General features: G+C 41.7%; 1 protein-coding gene across 14 annotated transcripts in view; it reads right to left on the bottom strand.

The window, feature by feature from the left end:
- Positions 1-17,500, bottom strand: part of MYRIP (myosin VIIA and Rab interacting protein) — a 288,867-nt gene that overhangs the window by 110,030 nt on the left and 161,337 nt on the right. For 13 of the 14 annotated variants that reach the window (XM_058184056.1, XM_058184053.1, XM_058184060.1 and 10 more), the window contains exons 4-5: positions 15,329-15,465; positions 11,860-11,943 (exon numbers count right to left, since the gene is read on the bottom strand). In XM_058184056.1, coding sequence (XP_058040039.1) covers positions 11,860-11,943; positions 15,329-15,465 — 221 coding nt within the window. Of the gene's footprint in view, positions 1-11,859; positions 11,944-13,615; positions 13,720-15,328; positions 15,466-17,500 lie in introns of those variants that run through there. The other variant, XM_058184067.1, reaches the window with a different exon arrangement.

The following is a 17,500-nucleotide window of genomic DNA, read 5'->3' as shown; positions in this document are numbered from 1 at the left end:
AAACCTCCCTTGCATTCCAATGTCTTCTGTCCCCTCTTTCTGTTACAGTTGTCTGGTTGTAAGTGGGGCTATGTAGAAAGTCAATCATGATAGTTTGTGCCCAAAGAAAATCTTTTTATTTTTAACAAAAACAAATATAGAAACCCTTTTAGTTATAATTAGATGGCTAATTAGATTACAAAATAGTGTGTGAATATATTGCTATTAAAAACAATTATATCAGAAGCTCAGTAAAGCAAATTTCATCCATCAAAAATGTTTTCAATGTTCATTCAAAAATGTTGAATGCTATAAATAGCACTTGCAACATACGTCATTCATTCTAGTGGGTTCTTCTTCTTGTGCCACATCTGTCATTGGACATCGGCGATCATGTTGGTGATTCTATTTTTATCAGCAGTCGCATGAAAAAGTGCTGCTGAGTTTTGCTCAAACCAGTCCCTTAGATTTTGAAGTCAAGTACTTCTTCTGCCTGGACCTTGTTTGCCTTCAATCTTTCCTTGGAGGATTAAGTGAAGCATGCCGTATTTTTCAGGGTGTCGCATCACATGTCCAAAATATTCCAACTTTCGTTTTTTAATGGTTTTGATTATTTCCCTTGGCTTTCCCAGGGGGCCTATCACCTCCTCATTTCTGATTTTGTAAACCTAGCTTATACATAACAGCCGTCTGTAAATCCACATTTCAAATGCTTCTTGTTTCTTCAGGTAGCTTTCTGTTAGAGACCAACTCTCTACTCTGTAGAGCAGGATAGAAAAGATTCTAGAGGGTACACAAATCTAATGTCAAGGTTCCGACTAACAAACCCAAGCAAATCAGGACTCTGAGGCCAGATGCTCCCTCAAACAACTTCTTTATTGGATAAACCATATTGGCACACTTGGTTGAAAACCAACTCTGAATCTTTCTTGTGGTATCAGCATAATTAAAATCAGTAAGCACCATTTCCCCTCAGTGTCACTGGTCACGTTGGCCAATCAGATAAATTGGCGAGCTCCTCAGGCACTTTTTTCCTTCTCTCTCCATCACCTGGGAGGTTCTCATAAGAAAGTTCAATGTTGTCTCTAGCAATGCATTCCAATCTCCCCCCTTCCCATACAGTCTGGCAATGATGAACCAGGAAAATGGCTTCTAGCAGTGTTGACAGTCAGCTCCCCCTAGTGGGCAAGGAACATCTGGAAAACATTGATATAAACTTTAGTCTTGCTTCTATCCACCCCTCCCATCCACAAGTTCTTCCTTCAGTTTGTGGGTGTTCTTTTCATGGAATTTTCTAATTAACCTTTCTGCCTTCATGTCCTTACCCTTCACCCAGATAACTTCTGATAAGGAAGTGGCCTTTCCATCTAGAGTCTAAGATTTTTTTTCACTTCATAATGGGGTTCCCCTTCCACCATGATCGGATGCAGAGTACCTTGTTCGGCTGGCCAGGGTGCTGATCTCATTACTGATTTCAATAAGCTACTGAGGAAAAGGGGATGCACTCTCCCTAACAGGCATGGAAGTTTTAGTTTTAGTGACCGGGTTGATGATTTTTATGATGGGGAAAAGTCCTATAAATTTGGGACCCAGTCTTCTCACATGGCAATTTCAATTTTAAGTACTTGGTGGAGACGTAAAGTTTCTCTCCTATGTGAAACAGTCTTTGGGGGGAACATCTCTTATCTGCCTGTTCCTTTTGTGTTACTGCAGCTTTGGCTAGTGCCTTCTTCACATTTCCCCAAGTGCTTTGTAGTGAGCCCACCCATTCTGTTAAGCTGACTGGGAAGGGGGGTTCTTGGGGAAGCTCTGGCATGGGAACGAACTCTACCCATAGCTACCTTAAAGGGAGTGAGTCCTGTGCTGCTGTGAACTGCATTATTATATGCCACTTCAACAAAAGGCAATAGGTCTGCTCAGTTAGCTTGCTGGTGTTAACATAACACCTCAAATACTGCTTTATCATTGCGTTAGCACATCCCACCGCCCCATTTGTTCTCAGATGAAAAGCTGAGCTAAGTCCTTAGGAGGACCCAATCAATCTTACAAACTCCCTCCAAAATTTTGCTATGAACTGGACTGCTCGATCTGAAATGATTCGCCTTGGAACTCCATGTAGCCAGTAGATATGTTTCAGGAACAGTTTGGCCAGTTTCTGAAAGAGAGGAGACCAGAGCATGCTAAAAAATGAGCCTGTTTGGAAAAAAAGGGCAATTACAATCCAAATTATGGTGTCCTTCCCTCTTTCCAGGAGTGCTACTATAAAGTCCATTGTGATCTCTTCCCAGGGTTGTGACAGCTTGGCCACTTGCCTCTTTTTCATGGCCATGCATATGGCACAGCTTTTTATGTAGCTCTCAATGTCTTTTTTCATTCCCAGCCATAAGAATTGTCTCCTGGTCAGGTGCCATATTTTTAGGAATCTGGCTTGTTTAAAATGGTTAGCATCATGGCTTTTTTGTAGCACTTGAATCCAGAGGGTGCTGGGGATGTACAACTTAGACCCCTTCCATATCAGTTCCCCTCTGAGAGTTAGGAGCTGGCAGTTGTCCTTCAGCCAGAGGTCAGATTTTAACTCAACTTTAAGTTCCTGGTGAACTCTCCCCCACCCCGGCTGTTCTGACACTTTCCGGGTTTGTTGTTTTGTAGTGGCTTGTGCTGCCTTTTGTATGAGGGGGATAATGATGTTGATTACTTCTTCCCTGTTGTTCTTGTACTGCAGCATTTGGGACAGGGTGTTTGCTAGGAAATTTCCCCCAGGGATGTACCTTAGTGTGAAATCGAAAGTTAAAGTACTATGCCCATTAGACTTGTTTGGACAAAAGTTTCCAAGGGGTTCTAAATGCCTCCAGATTTTTGTGATCAGTCCAGACCTGAAATGGCACTTTACTCCCCTCAAGAAAGGGGCATTAGGTTATTAATTTATTAATTTATTTATTTATTTATTTGTCATAACAATATATATATACAAGCGTTGCATAAAGGGTTATAAATATATGAACGTATATATGAGGAGAAATGAGGTACTAAAAACGTATATATACATAGGGAAAGAAACAGTAGGACAGGAATGGTAGGCACGTTTGTGCTCTTATGCACGCCCCTTTAGAGTCCTCTTAGGAAAGTGGTGAGGTCAACCGTGGACAGTTTTTGAGTGAAACCTTTGGGGTTATGAGAATAAACCACTGAGTCAGGTAATGCATTCCAAGTATATACAATTCTGTTACAGAAATCGTGTTTTTTGCAATCTAAACTGGAACGGTTGACATTGAGTTTGAATCTGTTTGTAGCTCTTGTGATATTGTTATTGAAACTAAAAAAGTCATTGACAGGAAGGACATTACAACGGATGATTTTATATGCTAAACCCAGATCCAGTCGAAGGCGACGAAGTTCCAAGTTTTCTAGACCCAAGATATCAAGTCTGGTGGAATAAGGTATTTTATTAGTTTCAGAGGAATGGAGAATTCTTCTCGTAAAATACCTTTGGACACGCTCAACTGTGTTGATGTCAGATATATGGTAAGGGTTCCAGACAGGAGAGCAGTAATCAAGAATTGGCCTAACAAATGTTTTATATGCTCTGGTCAGTAGCATGGTGTTTTTTGAAAAGAAGCTACGTAAAATTAAGTTGACAACTCTTAGAGCCTTCTTAGCTATGTAGTTGCAGTGGGCTTTGGAACTTAAATCGTTAGATGTAAAAACTCCAAGGTCTTTGACAGGGTGGGGGTCATCTGCGAGGCAATGTCCATCAAGCATGTACTTTGTGATTGGGTTCTTTCTTCCAATGTGCAAGACTGAGCATTTACTGGTTGAAATTTGTAGTTGCCAAATTTTAGACCAGGCAGATAGATGATCAAGGTCCTTTTGAATTGTGGATGCATTGTCAGTGGTGTTGAAAAGTTTGACATCATCAGCAAAGAGAACACAGTTACTTGAAATATCAATACAAAGATCATTTATGTATATTATAAAGAGAGTAGGTCCAAGAACGCTGCCTTGAGGAACACCACTCTTGACAGGAACAGGATTTGAAAGAGCATTACCAATTTTAACTATTTGTTGTCTGTTTGACAAAAAAGCAGATATCCAGTGGTGTAAGGGTCCTGAAATGCCATAGGATTTTAATTTTAGGAGAAGTTTATCATGTACTACTGAGTCAAAAGCTTTGCAGAAGTCTATGTATATTGCATCTATTGATTTACCTAGATCAAGATTAGTAGTCCATAGGTTTTTACAGTAGAGAAGTTGTAGATTGCATGATAATTTTTCCTGAAGCCAAATTGTTTATTTGAGAGAAGGTTGTGCATTTCTAAGTGTAAGGTAATGGATTGGTTGATGATGGATTCCATAACCTTGCAGGCGACGCAACATAGGGAGATAGGTCTATAATTATCAACTAAGCTGGGGTCGCCTTTTTTGAAAACTGGAATGACTGTGGCTAGCGACCAGAGACTGGGAAGGGAACTGGTTCTAAAGGCTATATTAAAGATTATACTTAGGGGTTCTGCTAGATTACTAGAGAGTTTTTTAAAAAAGTAAGCACAAAGACCATCAGGTCCAATGGATAGAGATGGCTTCAATTTACTTAGAGCTTTACCAACATTTTCTTCTGTAAAATCAACAATTGTTAAGTTGTCATGCTCATTGATTGTACAAATTTGGAATGTTGGATGAGTGCCATCACTGTTGACAAAAACTGATGCAAAGAATTTATTAAAGAGGTTTGCTCTAGATTCTTCATCATTGTATTCATTGCCATCAGGATCTTTTAGAGGTGGCATGCGTCTAGAGTTTTTAAGCTTGTTGTTGACAAAATTATAGAAGGCACGACTGGAATTTGTGCGCAGAAGATCTTTTTCTTGCTTGGTGTGGTAATTTGTGCATTCAGTTTTTATTTGGTTGCATATAGTTCTGTAGCGTTTTTTAAAATTAGCTACATAGCCCTTTTTGTTTCTTTTCCAGAGGGATCTTTTTTTAGATTGAAGCTTTTTTATTGATATGGGTAGTTTGCTTTTCCTAATCTTGATGGTAGTTAGTGGTACGTATAGTTCGATGACTCTGTTGATTTCGAGTAGGAAAACTCTATAGTGGTCTTCAGCAGTTATACAGGTTGAGAACAGATTTTGCCAGTCTAGAAATGAAAGATCATTGTTTATAGAGTCATAATTGGCTTTTTTGAAGTTGTAAATGGGAATGCTATTGATATGATGGTTTAAGTCACAACGTATATTAAGATGGAAGTCAATCATGCAATGATCACTGTTGGAAAAGGGTTCTCTTATTTGTAGTCCATAAATGGTATTGTTATTGTTGCAGAAGATGAGGTCAAGGCAGTTGTTTAGTCTTGTATTATTGGTTACAAGTTGTTCAAGACCTAGGTTAGTAACAGCGTTGTATATTGTTGTGTGGATTGGATCAGTTGTACTTTCGTTAGTTATCCAGTTGATGAGAGGTAAATTTAGGTCACCCAGGAAGATGAGTGGATATGGGCAAGAGGCAGCCCAAGTTAGTAATGAGGTTAAAATATTAGCATGAGTAATATCGTAGTCGGGGGCTCTGTAGCATAGAATGAATCAAGTGCGGTATTAGATGATAGATCACATACAATAGTTTCAGGAAGAGAAAGTTTGTGGGCAACTTGTATGTTTTTAGATTAAGTGACTTTTATAGAAAATAGCCACTCCACCACCTCTTCGGTTTTCACGATCTGAACGGTGAACTTGATATTCTTTGTTTAAAATGATGGAATCAGGGATGGAAGAGATTAGCCATGTTTCGCAAATAAATATAATATCAAATGTACCACTGTTTAGCAGGAGGATAAATTCAGGTAATTTGTTAAGAATACTTCTTGCATTCATCAATTTACATTTAAAATCTGTAGAAAGAGGTGTTAAAGAGGTAAGAGGCGTGCATACCTAGTTTTGAATGTTAGTTGGTTGAGGATATGTATAACTGGTGGTTGTATTGGAGGTTGGATGGGTGGATGGAAGTTTTGGGTAGTGAGTGCTTGGATGTTGGGTACTAGACTGTTCGTTGATAAGGTTTGTTGGATGGATGGTTGAAAGGCTGGTTGGAAGGTTGGTTGGATGGATGAACGGATGGCTGGTTGAATAGTTTGTTGGATAGCTGTACGGATGGCTGGTTGAATGGTTTGTTCGATGGCTGATTGAATGACAGTTTCGATGGATGGTTGGCTGATGGGTACTTGATTGGTCGTTGGGATGGCTGGTTGGATGTTATGGGTGATGGGGGTTTGGTGGTGAATTTTTGATTGAAGGATTTAATTTTAATGCAATTGGCACGGTAATCAATATATAGGTTTGATTCACCATTATCTTGTCTTCGTTTAAGCTCAGTGCGGAGTTCACGAGAACGTATCCGCTGCAGGAAAGATAGATCAGGGCGTGATCTAAGTTTACTGTAGGCAGGATTAGATTTAGCAATAGAGTTGATGGTATATATGAACTTACGTTTGCTGTTCTTGTTTATGCAGATGACTCTGCAGAATCTTGGTGCTATTGATCCATCACTGTTTTTATATTCAGGACCATCTCTGGAGACTGAAATAATTTCATTTGGGGAGATGGATGATGAATTATAATTTCCAATTACCGTATATACTCGAATATAAGCCGATCCGAGTATAAGCCGAGGTCCCCAATTTTACCCCAAAAAACTGGGGTAAACTGGGGACTTGAGTATAAGCCGAGGGTGGGAAATGAGGCAGCTACCAGTCGGGGAAACCCTCCCTCCCTCAGCCGAGAAGGCTGGCGGCTCCCCCGCCCCGCCCTCTCACTGCACCGGCAGGGCTTCCCCGCGCTAATGCAAAAGCCCGCCAAGTTTGCGCCATCCGGTATAATGTGAAAAAAAGAAGAAAAAAAAAACCTCGAGTATAAGCCGTATATACTCGAGTATAAGCCGAGGGGACGTTTTTCAGCACAAAAAACGTGCTGAAAAACTCGGCTTATACTCGAGTATATACGGTAAGTTTTGAATTTTGGTGATATCGGATTCATTTGTGTTATCTAGACCAAATAATATTGCATTATTTATTTTTTGGCCGCTCTCTAAGGCATCTCTAATTAGTTGGTCAGTAGTAAATTGTTGTTTAGGTAGGGTTGAAGGATCAGTATTATGTAAAGGTAGATGAGTTGGGAAGAGATTTAGATCAGTCAAGAAATCATTTTTTTGTGTTGTAATTTGTTTTATCAGATTGGTGAAGCTTTGTTCTATAACTGATAGGATTTTTTTTTCTAAGTTTTGCTAAGTTTTGTACTGTAACTTTGTTGCTGGTAATCCTTATGATTTATATTGATATTGTTTCCTGATTGCTTATTTGTACCCTATGATTAACATTAAGTGTTGTATCATTAAGGGTTAAACTGTACCCTATGACCATCACTTGTGTTGTAAATGTTGTACCTTGATGAATGTATCTTTTCTTTTATGTACACTGAGAGCATATGCACCAAGACAAATTCCTTGTGTGTCCAATCACACTTGGTCAATAAATAAAATTCTGTTCTGTTCTGTTCTGTTCTGTTCTGTTCTGTTCTGTTCTATTCTATTCTATTCTATTCTATTCTATTCTATTCTATTCTATTCTATTCTATTCTATTCTATTCTATTCTATTCCATCTTTCTTTTCTTTAAACAGTACTGGAGCTGCTATGCAGGACTTGGCAGGTTAGATGAATCCCCTGACTAGGTCTATGTATTATGTACTCCCTCAGTTTCTTCATCTCCCTTGGAGTCATGGAGTACATTTTGGGTTTGGGGAGCTTTGCTCCTGGTAATATCTCAGTTGCACAGTCAGTGGAGCAGTGGGGTGGGACGGGGTGGGAAGCACATAACATTCCCTTTCACTAAACACATCTGCCAGGTCCCGGTATTCCCTGGGGATTGGCTGAGTGCCCAGTGGGGTTTCTGATGTTGCCTTTAGTCACTCTTTGTTCTTTTGGATAGGGGCTTGCTGGGCAGTCCCTCCCCTGGGATTGTTTTGGGGGATCGCCCAGTGTATGCCCATCTCTAGCCGCACTGTCTCAGTTAAATGCGTTTCAAGGGACTCTCCTATCAGTGACCCATCAACCTGTTCAAATCTCATGGCCCGGGGCAGTTTCCATGCTCAGATTCCCAAGCTTAGCACCTTTGGCAGGCTGATTAGGCAAGGAGTGCAGCCTGAATCTATCAGGGCATCCACCTCTCTCTGTACCCCTGACTTGGGCACCACGATTTTTGCAGGGATGGCAAAGGGAAGGGTGGCCTCAATTACCATCAGGTCACATTCGCCTTTGTCCTTGCTATCGGGGGCATGGGTTGTTGGCCTTTCTCAGCCAGTTCCCTTTTCCTCGCTTAAGGGAGAGGTGACTTCTACGGCTTGTCAGGTTAAGTTTTACTTGGCCCCTCCTCTGCAGTTTCTTTGGCTTGGTTGTGGTTGGTGGATTACTCTTTGGTTGGGATGCGGGTACTAAGCACTCGGCTGCCCAGTAGCCCTGCTGGCCACACCTGAAGCACTTGATGGGTGTTCGGGGCATGACAGGAGGGGATCCCATGGCCATCGGTGCGGTTGTTCATCATCTGAACTGGCGCCTCTCCTGGCTCTGTTTTGCTTCACCTCAGATGCTCCCTTCCTTTTACACTGTTTCAGCTCAGGGTCCAGCACAATTGCTATCTAATGCTAGTCCTGGGTCCATTCAGGGATTCCTCAGTACATGCAGGCCTAGAGCAGCTCCCGGTTGAGCCCCTCTTTGCAGTGGTAGACCAACAATCAGTCTGGCCAATGTCTCAATTTTCCAGCCACTCTGTGGAATTGTCAGACATATTCCTTTGCTGGTTGGCTCCTTTGCTTCACTTCTCAGATCTCTGTTTCAGCCTGTAGGGCTTGGGATTCATCTCCGAATCTGGCCCTCAGTTTCTCCAGGAAAACGTTCACATTCCCCAGTTCTGATGCATCCTCATTGTGGAAAATAGTCACTCCCCCTCCACATTTGCGGCCACAGCATTCACCATCGCCATCTCCGATGGATAGCCTGGGGCGTAATGGTCCAGGTGGGCCCACATCTTGTTTATTTATTTATTTATCAAACTTCTATACCGCCCTTCTCCCGAAGGACTCAGGGCGGTGTACAGCCTTCATTTAAAACAATTAATATACATATTAAAATAACCATTAAAAAGCTTATTCAATAAAAGGCCAAATTAAAACCGTCGATTGACCATAAAAATACCCAATAAAATTACCATTAAAAGTTTAAAATTTAAATTTAGAATTTAAAAAGTCAGGCCAGTCCTGCTTGTATAAATAAATAAGTTTTCAGTTCCCGGCGGAAGGTCCGAAGGTCAGGCAATTGGCGTAGACCGGGGGGAAGTTCGTTCCAGAGAGTAGGTGCTGCCACAGAGAAGGACCTTCCCCTGGGGGCCGCCGGCCGACACTGCTTGGCGGACGGCACCCTGAAGACCCTCTCTGTGAGGCGTACGGGTCGGTGGGAGGCATGTGGAAACAGCAGGCGGCCCCGTAAGTACCCGGGCCCTAAGCCATGGAGCGCTTTGAAGGTGGTAACCAAAACCTTGAAGCGCACCCGGAAGACCACAGGTAGCCAGTGCAGACTGTGCAGGAGTGGTGTTACCCGGGAGCAACGCGGTGCTCCCTCAATCACCCGCGCAGCTGCATTCTGGACTAACTGCAGTCTCCGGGTACACTTCAAAGGTAGCCCCATGTAGAGAGCATTGCAATAATCCAGTCGAGAAGTGACGAGAGCATGAGTGACCGTGCATAAGGCATCCCGGTCAAGAAAGGGGTGCAACTGGCGGACCAGGCGGACCTGGTAAAAAGCTCTCCTGGAGACGGCCGTCAAGTGATCTTCAAACGACAGCCGTCCATCCAGGAGAACGCCCAAGTTGCGCACCCTTTCCGTTGGGGCCAGTGACTCGCCCCCAACAGTCAGCCGCGGTTGCAGCTGACTGTACCGGGATGCCGGCATCCACAGCCACTCCGTCTTGGATGGATTGAGTCTGAGTCTGTTTCTCCGCATCCAGACCCGTACGGCCTCCAAACAACGGCACTTCGACAGCTTCGCTGGGGTGGCCTGGGGTGGAAAAGTACAGCTGAGTATCATCAGCGTGAGAACCAAGGAGCTAATCGAGATCTGCGCCGGGTCAGAGGCCGCAAAGGCACGACACGGTCCAAAGCCCCAGCCGCGGCCTGTTCCCAGGCCGCGACCAGTTCTTCAGTCGTGCCGTGGGTAAGAAAGAAAGAATGTTGTTAAGAAAGAATGCCAATTTCTCTGGATCCCTGTCAAATGTGGCTTTCATCTGTGGCAGATCCACAGGTGATGGAGGAGGGGGAAGGTGCCCATGGGCCAGGGAACTACCCCTACATTGGTTAATAGGGCCACGGTGGATAACCCAACCACCCAGGTGGGCCCATGACTGGGCCCCGTGGCTCTCTGCTGCTGTTGAGGAGGAGGACTCTGCCTTGGGCTAGGGTTCATCATTCCTTGCTGTTGCAGGGGACTGTGTCTTGGAACTGGGCTCACCATTCTTGCTGGCCCAGGAGGAGGGCTTGTTGCCATCAGGGTCAGACTTGGGCTTTGCAGAGTTGAGGCCAGTGGGAACAAACAGGTTGTGGGCACCGTCAGTGCTCCAGGGCAGTGCATCAGCTCCACACCTTGGATTTCCATGCGGTCAAATTTCATCCTCAGCTGTTCGACTGATGGGTTATGAAGGGCAGCCAGGTGTTTCCATTTCCTCTGGTCATCTCATTCCACTGCCCTCTTTGCTTTCCATTTCGGAAATAAGTCAGTTGGCAGCTGGGGGCACCTCAAGGGGAATTCCACTTCAGTAGCTTTCGGGATCCTTCTATGAACCAGCTCTCCTTCCGCATAGTAGGGGTCCACTGTGGCTATGGCATCCTCTCAAACTGCTTGCTGTTCCATCTGCTCCACTCAGACCTGTGGTCTAGTGGTTGGGGTGGACACTCCATCCCCCACCTGACCAACTGGCACTACAATCCCTGCTGGGACTTCCCTGGGGTTGGCCACAGTCTCTCCCTTCTTTTCCATCTCAAAATCTTTCCTGAGTCTTCTCCATCTTCCCAGAGCTGCTGCCAGCACTCAGGACCCCAGGGACTGTCCTTTCTTCAGGGGAGAATTTAGCAGACTTGGTTTAATGCCAAGGTAATGAACCCGAGCAAACCAGGACTCTGAGGCCAGATGCTCCCTCAAACAACTTCTTTATTGGCTAAATCATATTGGCATACTTGGTTGAAAACCAACCCTGAATATTTCTTTCAGCATAATTAAAATCAGTAATCACCCCTTCCCCCCAGTGTCACTGGTCACATTGGCCAATCAGATAAATTGGCGGGGATCCTCAAGCACTCTTCTCCTTTTCCCTCTATACCTGGGAGATGACCTTGGTTCTCAGGAGAAAGTTCAATATTGTGTCTGCCATGTTTCCCCAAAAATAAGACCCTCTCTTATATTTTTTTGAACCCTGAAATAAATGCTTGGCCTTATTGCCATGTGCTCAAAAGCCCGATTAGGCTTATTATCAGGGGATGTCTTATTTTGGGGGAAACAGGGTAGCAATTCATTCCCCACTCCCCATTCCCATAAATGTGGCAACTATGTACCAGGAAAATGGTCTCTAGCAGATTCAGTTCGGCATTGACATCTATTCTTATTCAGTGTACAAAACTTACTATGTTTTCATAGGAAAAAAAGTGAGATATGATGAAAAGAAAAATTTGTACTAGAATATAAATATATTTTAAGTTATTGTCACTAATGATATATATTAATCCCATGTTATTTCACTACAATTCAAATATTTTCTTTACAGTTAAAAATAGCAGTAAAATTTAAACATCATTACCCTCTGTCTGTTTGTAAAAAAACGAATCACTGTTACATTTGCTTTCTTCATTTACTGTGGTTCCTTCATAAAAATGTCCTGCTTCTGGAAAAGAAAAGAAAAAATACTTTCCAATTTATCAATATATAACATCTAGATAGAAGGATTCTCTTTAGAACTGGCCTGTAATTACCACACCACCAAACCACATGTGTTGCATTTAACCTCCTACAATTTCTACTGTGTTTCCCTGAAACTAAGACCTCTCCGGATAATAATGAGGCTTTTCAGTGCAAGCACTCCCCAAATAGCTCCCCCCCCCAACTACTTGCATGCATGCACAGGTGGTCCCACCATTTCCTCTGGTAGCTTGCCGTGCAAACAACACGAATTGAGTAGGCGAGGCCGGAGGGGGAGAAAGGGGAGGAACATGCCTTCCCATCCCTGTTCTTCGCACCAGCCAAGCGGCTGGCCACCACTGCCCTAATGTATCCTGCTGCCGCCTCCGCCTCATGGAGCAGGACTCTGCAAGGCTTGTTGTGCCATTGCACGCCCGAACTGCAGCACTGCCACAAACTTTATCATAGTGGCACAGCTGGTGTCCTGCCGCTTATGGCTGGACCAGTATGTCAAATCTCATGGCAGTGCTGCCATTTGTGTGTGCAATGGTAAAAGCCTTGCAGAGTTCTGCTCCACAAGGTGGCACTGGCGGCGTGATGAGTCTCACAAAGATTCATTTCTGACAGGTGGGGCGAGGAGAAGTGAGATGCATGGAGCCCCTTGCCATCTCTTCTCCCTCCCCTCACCAGGCATGGCAGGGCTCCTGCACCTTGTTAGTCACCCACTCCCTTAGGGATGCAATTTGGAAGTGGCAAGTGGGCGAGAAGTGGGATGTGCATCTTACCTTTCCAGATCCATGGCATTCCTCGCCATTGTGTCCAGGGAAACACATTGTAAAAGAAAACTTCTCACAAGTTCGAGAAGTTTGATTGAATGTGTGAGAAGGGGTTTTTTTACAATGTGTTTTCCTGGACACAATGGCAAGGAACGCCTTGGAGCTTGAAATGTAAGACGTATGTCCTGCTTCTCAGCCACCCCACTTGCCACCCCCAAATTGCATCTCTAAAGGGGTGGATGGCTAAGCAAGGGGCAGGAGTCCTGCCATGCCCAGCGAGATGGGGAAGAAGAGACAGCAAGGGGAGCCTCATCTCGCTCCACGCATCTCATTTCTCCCCCACCCCACCTGTCAGAAATAAGTCTTTGTGAGACTCATCATACCGCCTCTGCTGCCTCATGGAGCAGGACTCTGCAAGGCTTGTGCCATTGCACGCACAAATGGCAGCACTGCTGCGAGGTTCGACATACCGGCGCAAGCTTTGCTGGTGTTTTGAAACTGCAGTTCATGCATGCAATGGCACAACAAGCCTTGCAGAATCCTGCTCCATGAGGCAGCAGTGGTGGTGGGACATGTCAGGGCAGCAGTGGCCAGTCACTCAGCCAGCACAAAGAACAGGGAGGGGAGGCAGCAGCGACAAGGGAACATCCAGTCCAACATTCGCCGCCTCTTCCACCCTCAAAATAATATGATCCCCGATAATAAGCCCAAACCCTTATTTCGGGGTTTAAAAGATTATCTGTTTTATTTTTGGGGAAACATGGTAGCTAATATGATTGCCTGGCAATTCTGGAAAATGAATGCTAATACACACAGAAAACATTTGTTTAGGAATGCCTGATGTAATACCAATATTACCTAAAGGGACAGCATTAAACCCACCTTCAAGAAAAAGGTATAAATCCCTGTGATTTCTTGAGAAATACATCATATTCATGAATAAAGACAAATCTCAACATTGGGTCCATCAATGATTTAAATATTGTTGACTGAAGTAAAAGATAGAATATGAATGTAAGAAAAAGGGATTGCACAAAAATGCTTGACTTAATGAATTATAAAGGTCATAATTTCATGCAAAACGAGATGTTTAATCACTCTTATTCCACTCATATGGAAGAAGTAGACATTATTATTATGTTGCTCTGGGAAGAATTAAAAAAGAAACAGATCATGGTTGGTAATAAAAAAGAAACTCTCTCATACAACTCAGAAAAGTAAATGAAGCCTTGTCTGAAAGGATAAAAAGGTCATGCTTCATGGGCACATAAACTGAATTACTAAATGTCTCCAACATATTTGATGAAAAAGGAAAATACATTTTGCAACCAAAATGCAATCTTGTTTCGCTCTTGGTTTATTTTTCCTTCTCCCTTGTTTCTTAAAATGGCCAATGAGACATTTTCTGACTTACAGTTCTTTACCCAAATCATTGTGACTGACAGTGGCTGAATTGCAACCATTTGTGAAGTCTGCCAATACAAATTATTGCACATTTGACTTCTATAAATGGGAAAAAACTCAATAAAAACAAAATATTACAAGTGAGAAATTCCAAGAACTGTTTGTGATTAAGAAAATAATGTATGTTCTATTATGTATAGCCATTAATTTATGCCAGTGAATACGTATCTACATATACTCTGTATATTTATATGTCTGTGACTATACTTACAGAATTATAATCTGTACCCTAACTAAAATATTTTAAAATTAGAATTATAAAGTATTAATTGATGTTTAAAAACAAGGCACCTCCAAGAACTGAACACAAGTTTCTGCATTTATTTTCCAGGTAGTCCTCAATTTACAAAAGTTACCATGGCACTGAAAAAAAGTGATTTATGACTGTTTTTCACACTTACAAGCATTGCAACATCCCCATGGTCACATGAACAAAATTCAGGTGGCTTGGAAACTGACTCATATTTATAATAATTGCAGTGTCCAGGGGTCATGTGATTACTTTTTGCAATGTTCTGACAAGCAAAGTCAATGGGGAAGCCAGATTCAACAACTATGTTACTAATTTAACAACTGCAATATTTCACTTAACAACTATGGCAATAAAAGTCATAAAAGGGGGCAAAACATTTAACAAATGCCTCACTTAGTAACATAAATTTTGGGTTCAATTGTAGATGTAAGTTGAGGAGAGCTGAAGTGGCGTAGTGATTAGAATGCAGTACTGTGGACTACTTCTGCTGACTGCCCAGCTGACTGCAATTTGGCAGTTCAAATCTCACCAGACTCAAGGTTGGTGAAGCCTTCCATCCTTCCGAGGTTGGTAAAATGAGACCCAGATTGTTGGGGGCAATATGCCAACTCTGTAAACTGCTTAGAGAGGGTTGTAAAACACTGTGAAGCGTTATATAATTCTATGTACTATTGCTACCTATATCTTGCACTTCCAGAGCAATGTTATTTGCATGATGTCACAAAATGTCAACCTCTTCATATACAATGCTTGGCTCTCTCTTTTTCCGGAGATGCAATAATAATACATAAATCACTGCACCATAGGTAAATTTTTTGTTCCACATTTGTATGAGTATTCATGGTAGAGAAATTCTTATCTGTTATTTTTCTCTCTACCTAGTATGTCACAGCAAGTTCCAGTTTCCAAGCGATGGTGTCTATATAAATTCTTCAGAACTTTAGCACTTCCAAAATGCTTGAAGCGACTTTTCACATTATTGTAATACCATTCCAGGGACTGAGTTCTTAGAAATCTGAGGGGGGAAAAAGGAAATTTCAGAAACCTTAGAATTATTAAAATAACTGTATCATAGTAGCGATTCTTCCAAAATAATTTGCATTTTTGAATATTTTCAGGAAGGCTCTGTTTGGTTGAAAGTAGGGTGAAAGACACAGTATTTTATTTTTATTTTGTGGTTTGCTTTTCTGTAGTTCTAATTTTCAAGCTGTATACATTTTAATGGTTATATAGACAACATTATAGGTTTAATTATGATAATAATTGAAGTTGTATAAAATGATATAGACTGGAATGGGTGTCAGAATTCCAATACCCTTACATGTAATTATATGAGACAAAATGGAAGACCTGTATTCTGAGTATGCAAATGTTATTTGTATAGGAAAAGCAATAAGTATGATTGTGTATCTTATCTCATAAATTTGTGTAGAAGGACTTTAAAGGGTAATGCTAGCTAACGCTCCTCCTTTGAAGTAAATAGCAAGAACAGACATTCCTTTACTCAATATAAAAATGGTATTTACAGGTTTTTTAAAATACAATATATGGTAGTATCTTGCATGGAATTAGGTGTAAAGATGCAAAGATGAGTGATGAAATCAACACACCTAAATTAATAAAAACTCTTCATCTTAATGATGAAATTGGTATGAGATCTTCTGATCTTTTCTCAATTTCACAATAAGTATGATGGTTTATTCAGAGATGGAAAGAGTTTGTCTATTTCACTTCTACTGTTCTGAATCTGTGTGAAGGGATCTTCTCCAACCTGATGTTTGCAGATTATGAGATTAGAACTCCCAAAATTCTCAGATGATGAATGGAATCTATGAATTCCCAGAGTTCCAATGTATCTATAAAGCATCATGATACTAGTGAAGATTAAACTAGATTGAATGGCCATTGAACAATTTCAATGTGTGTGTGTGTGTGTGTGTGTGTGTGTGTGTGTGTGTGTTTGCGTGCACGTTCCCATGCGTGCATGTGTTAAAGTGAGAAGGATGGAGGGAGAGAGAAGAGTAAGAAATCTAATGGAAAAGAAGGCAGTTTTATCATGAGTTTTATCATGTGTGTACACATAATCTGTAGTCATTCTGAAAAGGAGCAAGATACGTATTTCTTTAGATCTAGTTCAAATATGATCAATTTATGATCAATTTAATGCCACTAGGGAAATATGATGGAGGTTCATTCATTGCTTGTCCCTGGTGTAAAAAAAATGTGTGCTTTAGAATATTTGAACAGCAGTGCCAATTTCTTCCTTCCTGTATTAGCAGATCCATGAATATGAAAGCAAGATGTACTGTATATCAGTCTCCCGATGCAGCAGTTCATGACAAAAGTAATAATCATACTAGTCAAATGATATAAAAGATGCTTTTTCTCAAGGTAGTTTTATAAAGGAAAAAATAGTTTATCAAATAGATTGTGGAAAAGAATTATTCATATGACTATCTCTCTAGATTTCCACACATGAATATAATTAAAAGTTGCCTACAGCAATAATGTTTATATTCTGATATGTGACACCTCAACCATAGATTATGCCTTTTATTTTATAAAATATGACAAACACATTTAATAACTCCTAACACTGCTAATACTATTATTCCAATAATGTTGGGAGCATTGAATTGCTTCTGGATTGAAAGGATTGAATAGTTACATCACTGTTGCTTATGGGACTGTTGCTATTGGGGGCTCATTTCAGGTCCCTGTTAAATTGCCCATTGAAATGGTACCCACCTCTCTACTAAGTCACCTGCTTTTAAAGTGCTAGGTCAACAGGAGCTGCAATGTGTGACAGGAGCTCACCCTATCCCACAACAGCAACTGGGTCTCACACGTGAGCCTGCCAATTGTCAGCCCAGCGTCCTAACCTCAAGAGCCATCACACTCTTTACCTGAGCTACAACTAAACCTTTAACCATTTAAATTTTTAAATCTTTAAATCTAAACCATTTAGTCATCTTGAAATTAGTTGACTTCTGTTGCTATCAGCTACTCTTCTGCTGCTGGAGTGCTTTCAGGCTGCATTGGAATAGAGA

Source organism: Ahaetulla prasina, chromosome 4, assembly GCF_028640845.1.
Source record: "Ahaetulla prasina isolate Xishuangbanna chromosome 4, ASM2864084v1, whole genome shotgun sequence".
Lineage (NCBI taxonomy): Eukaryota > Metazoa > Chordata > Lepidosauria > Squamata > Colubridae > Ahaetulla > Ahaetulla prasina.
Note: the sequence above shows the minus strand (reverse complement) of the source record. Positions and strands in the feature narration are given on the sequence as shown.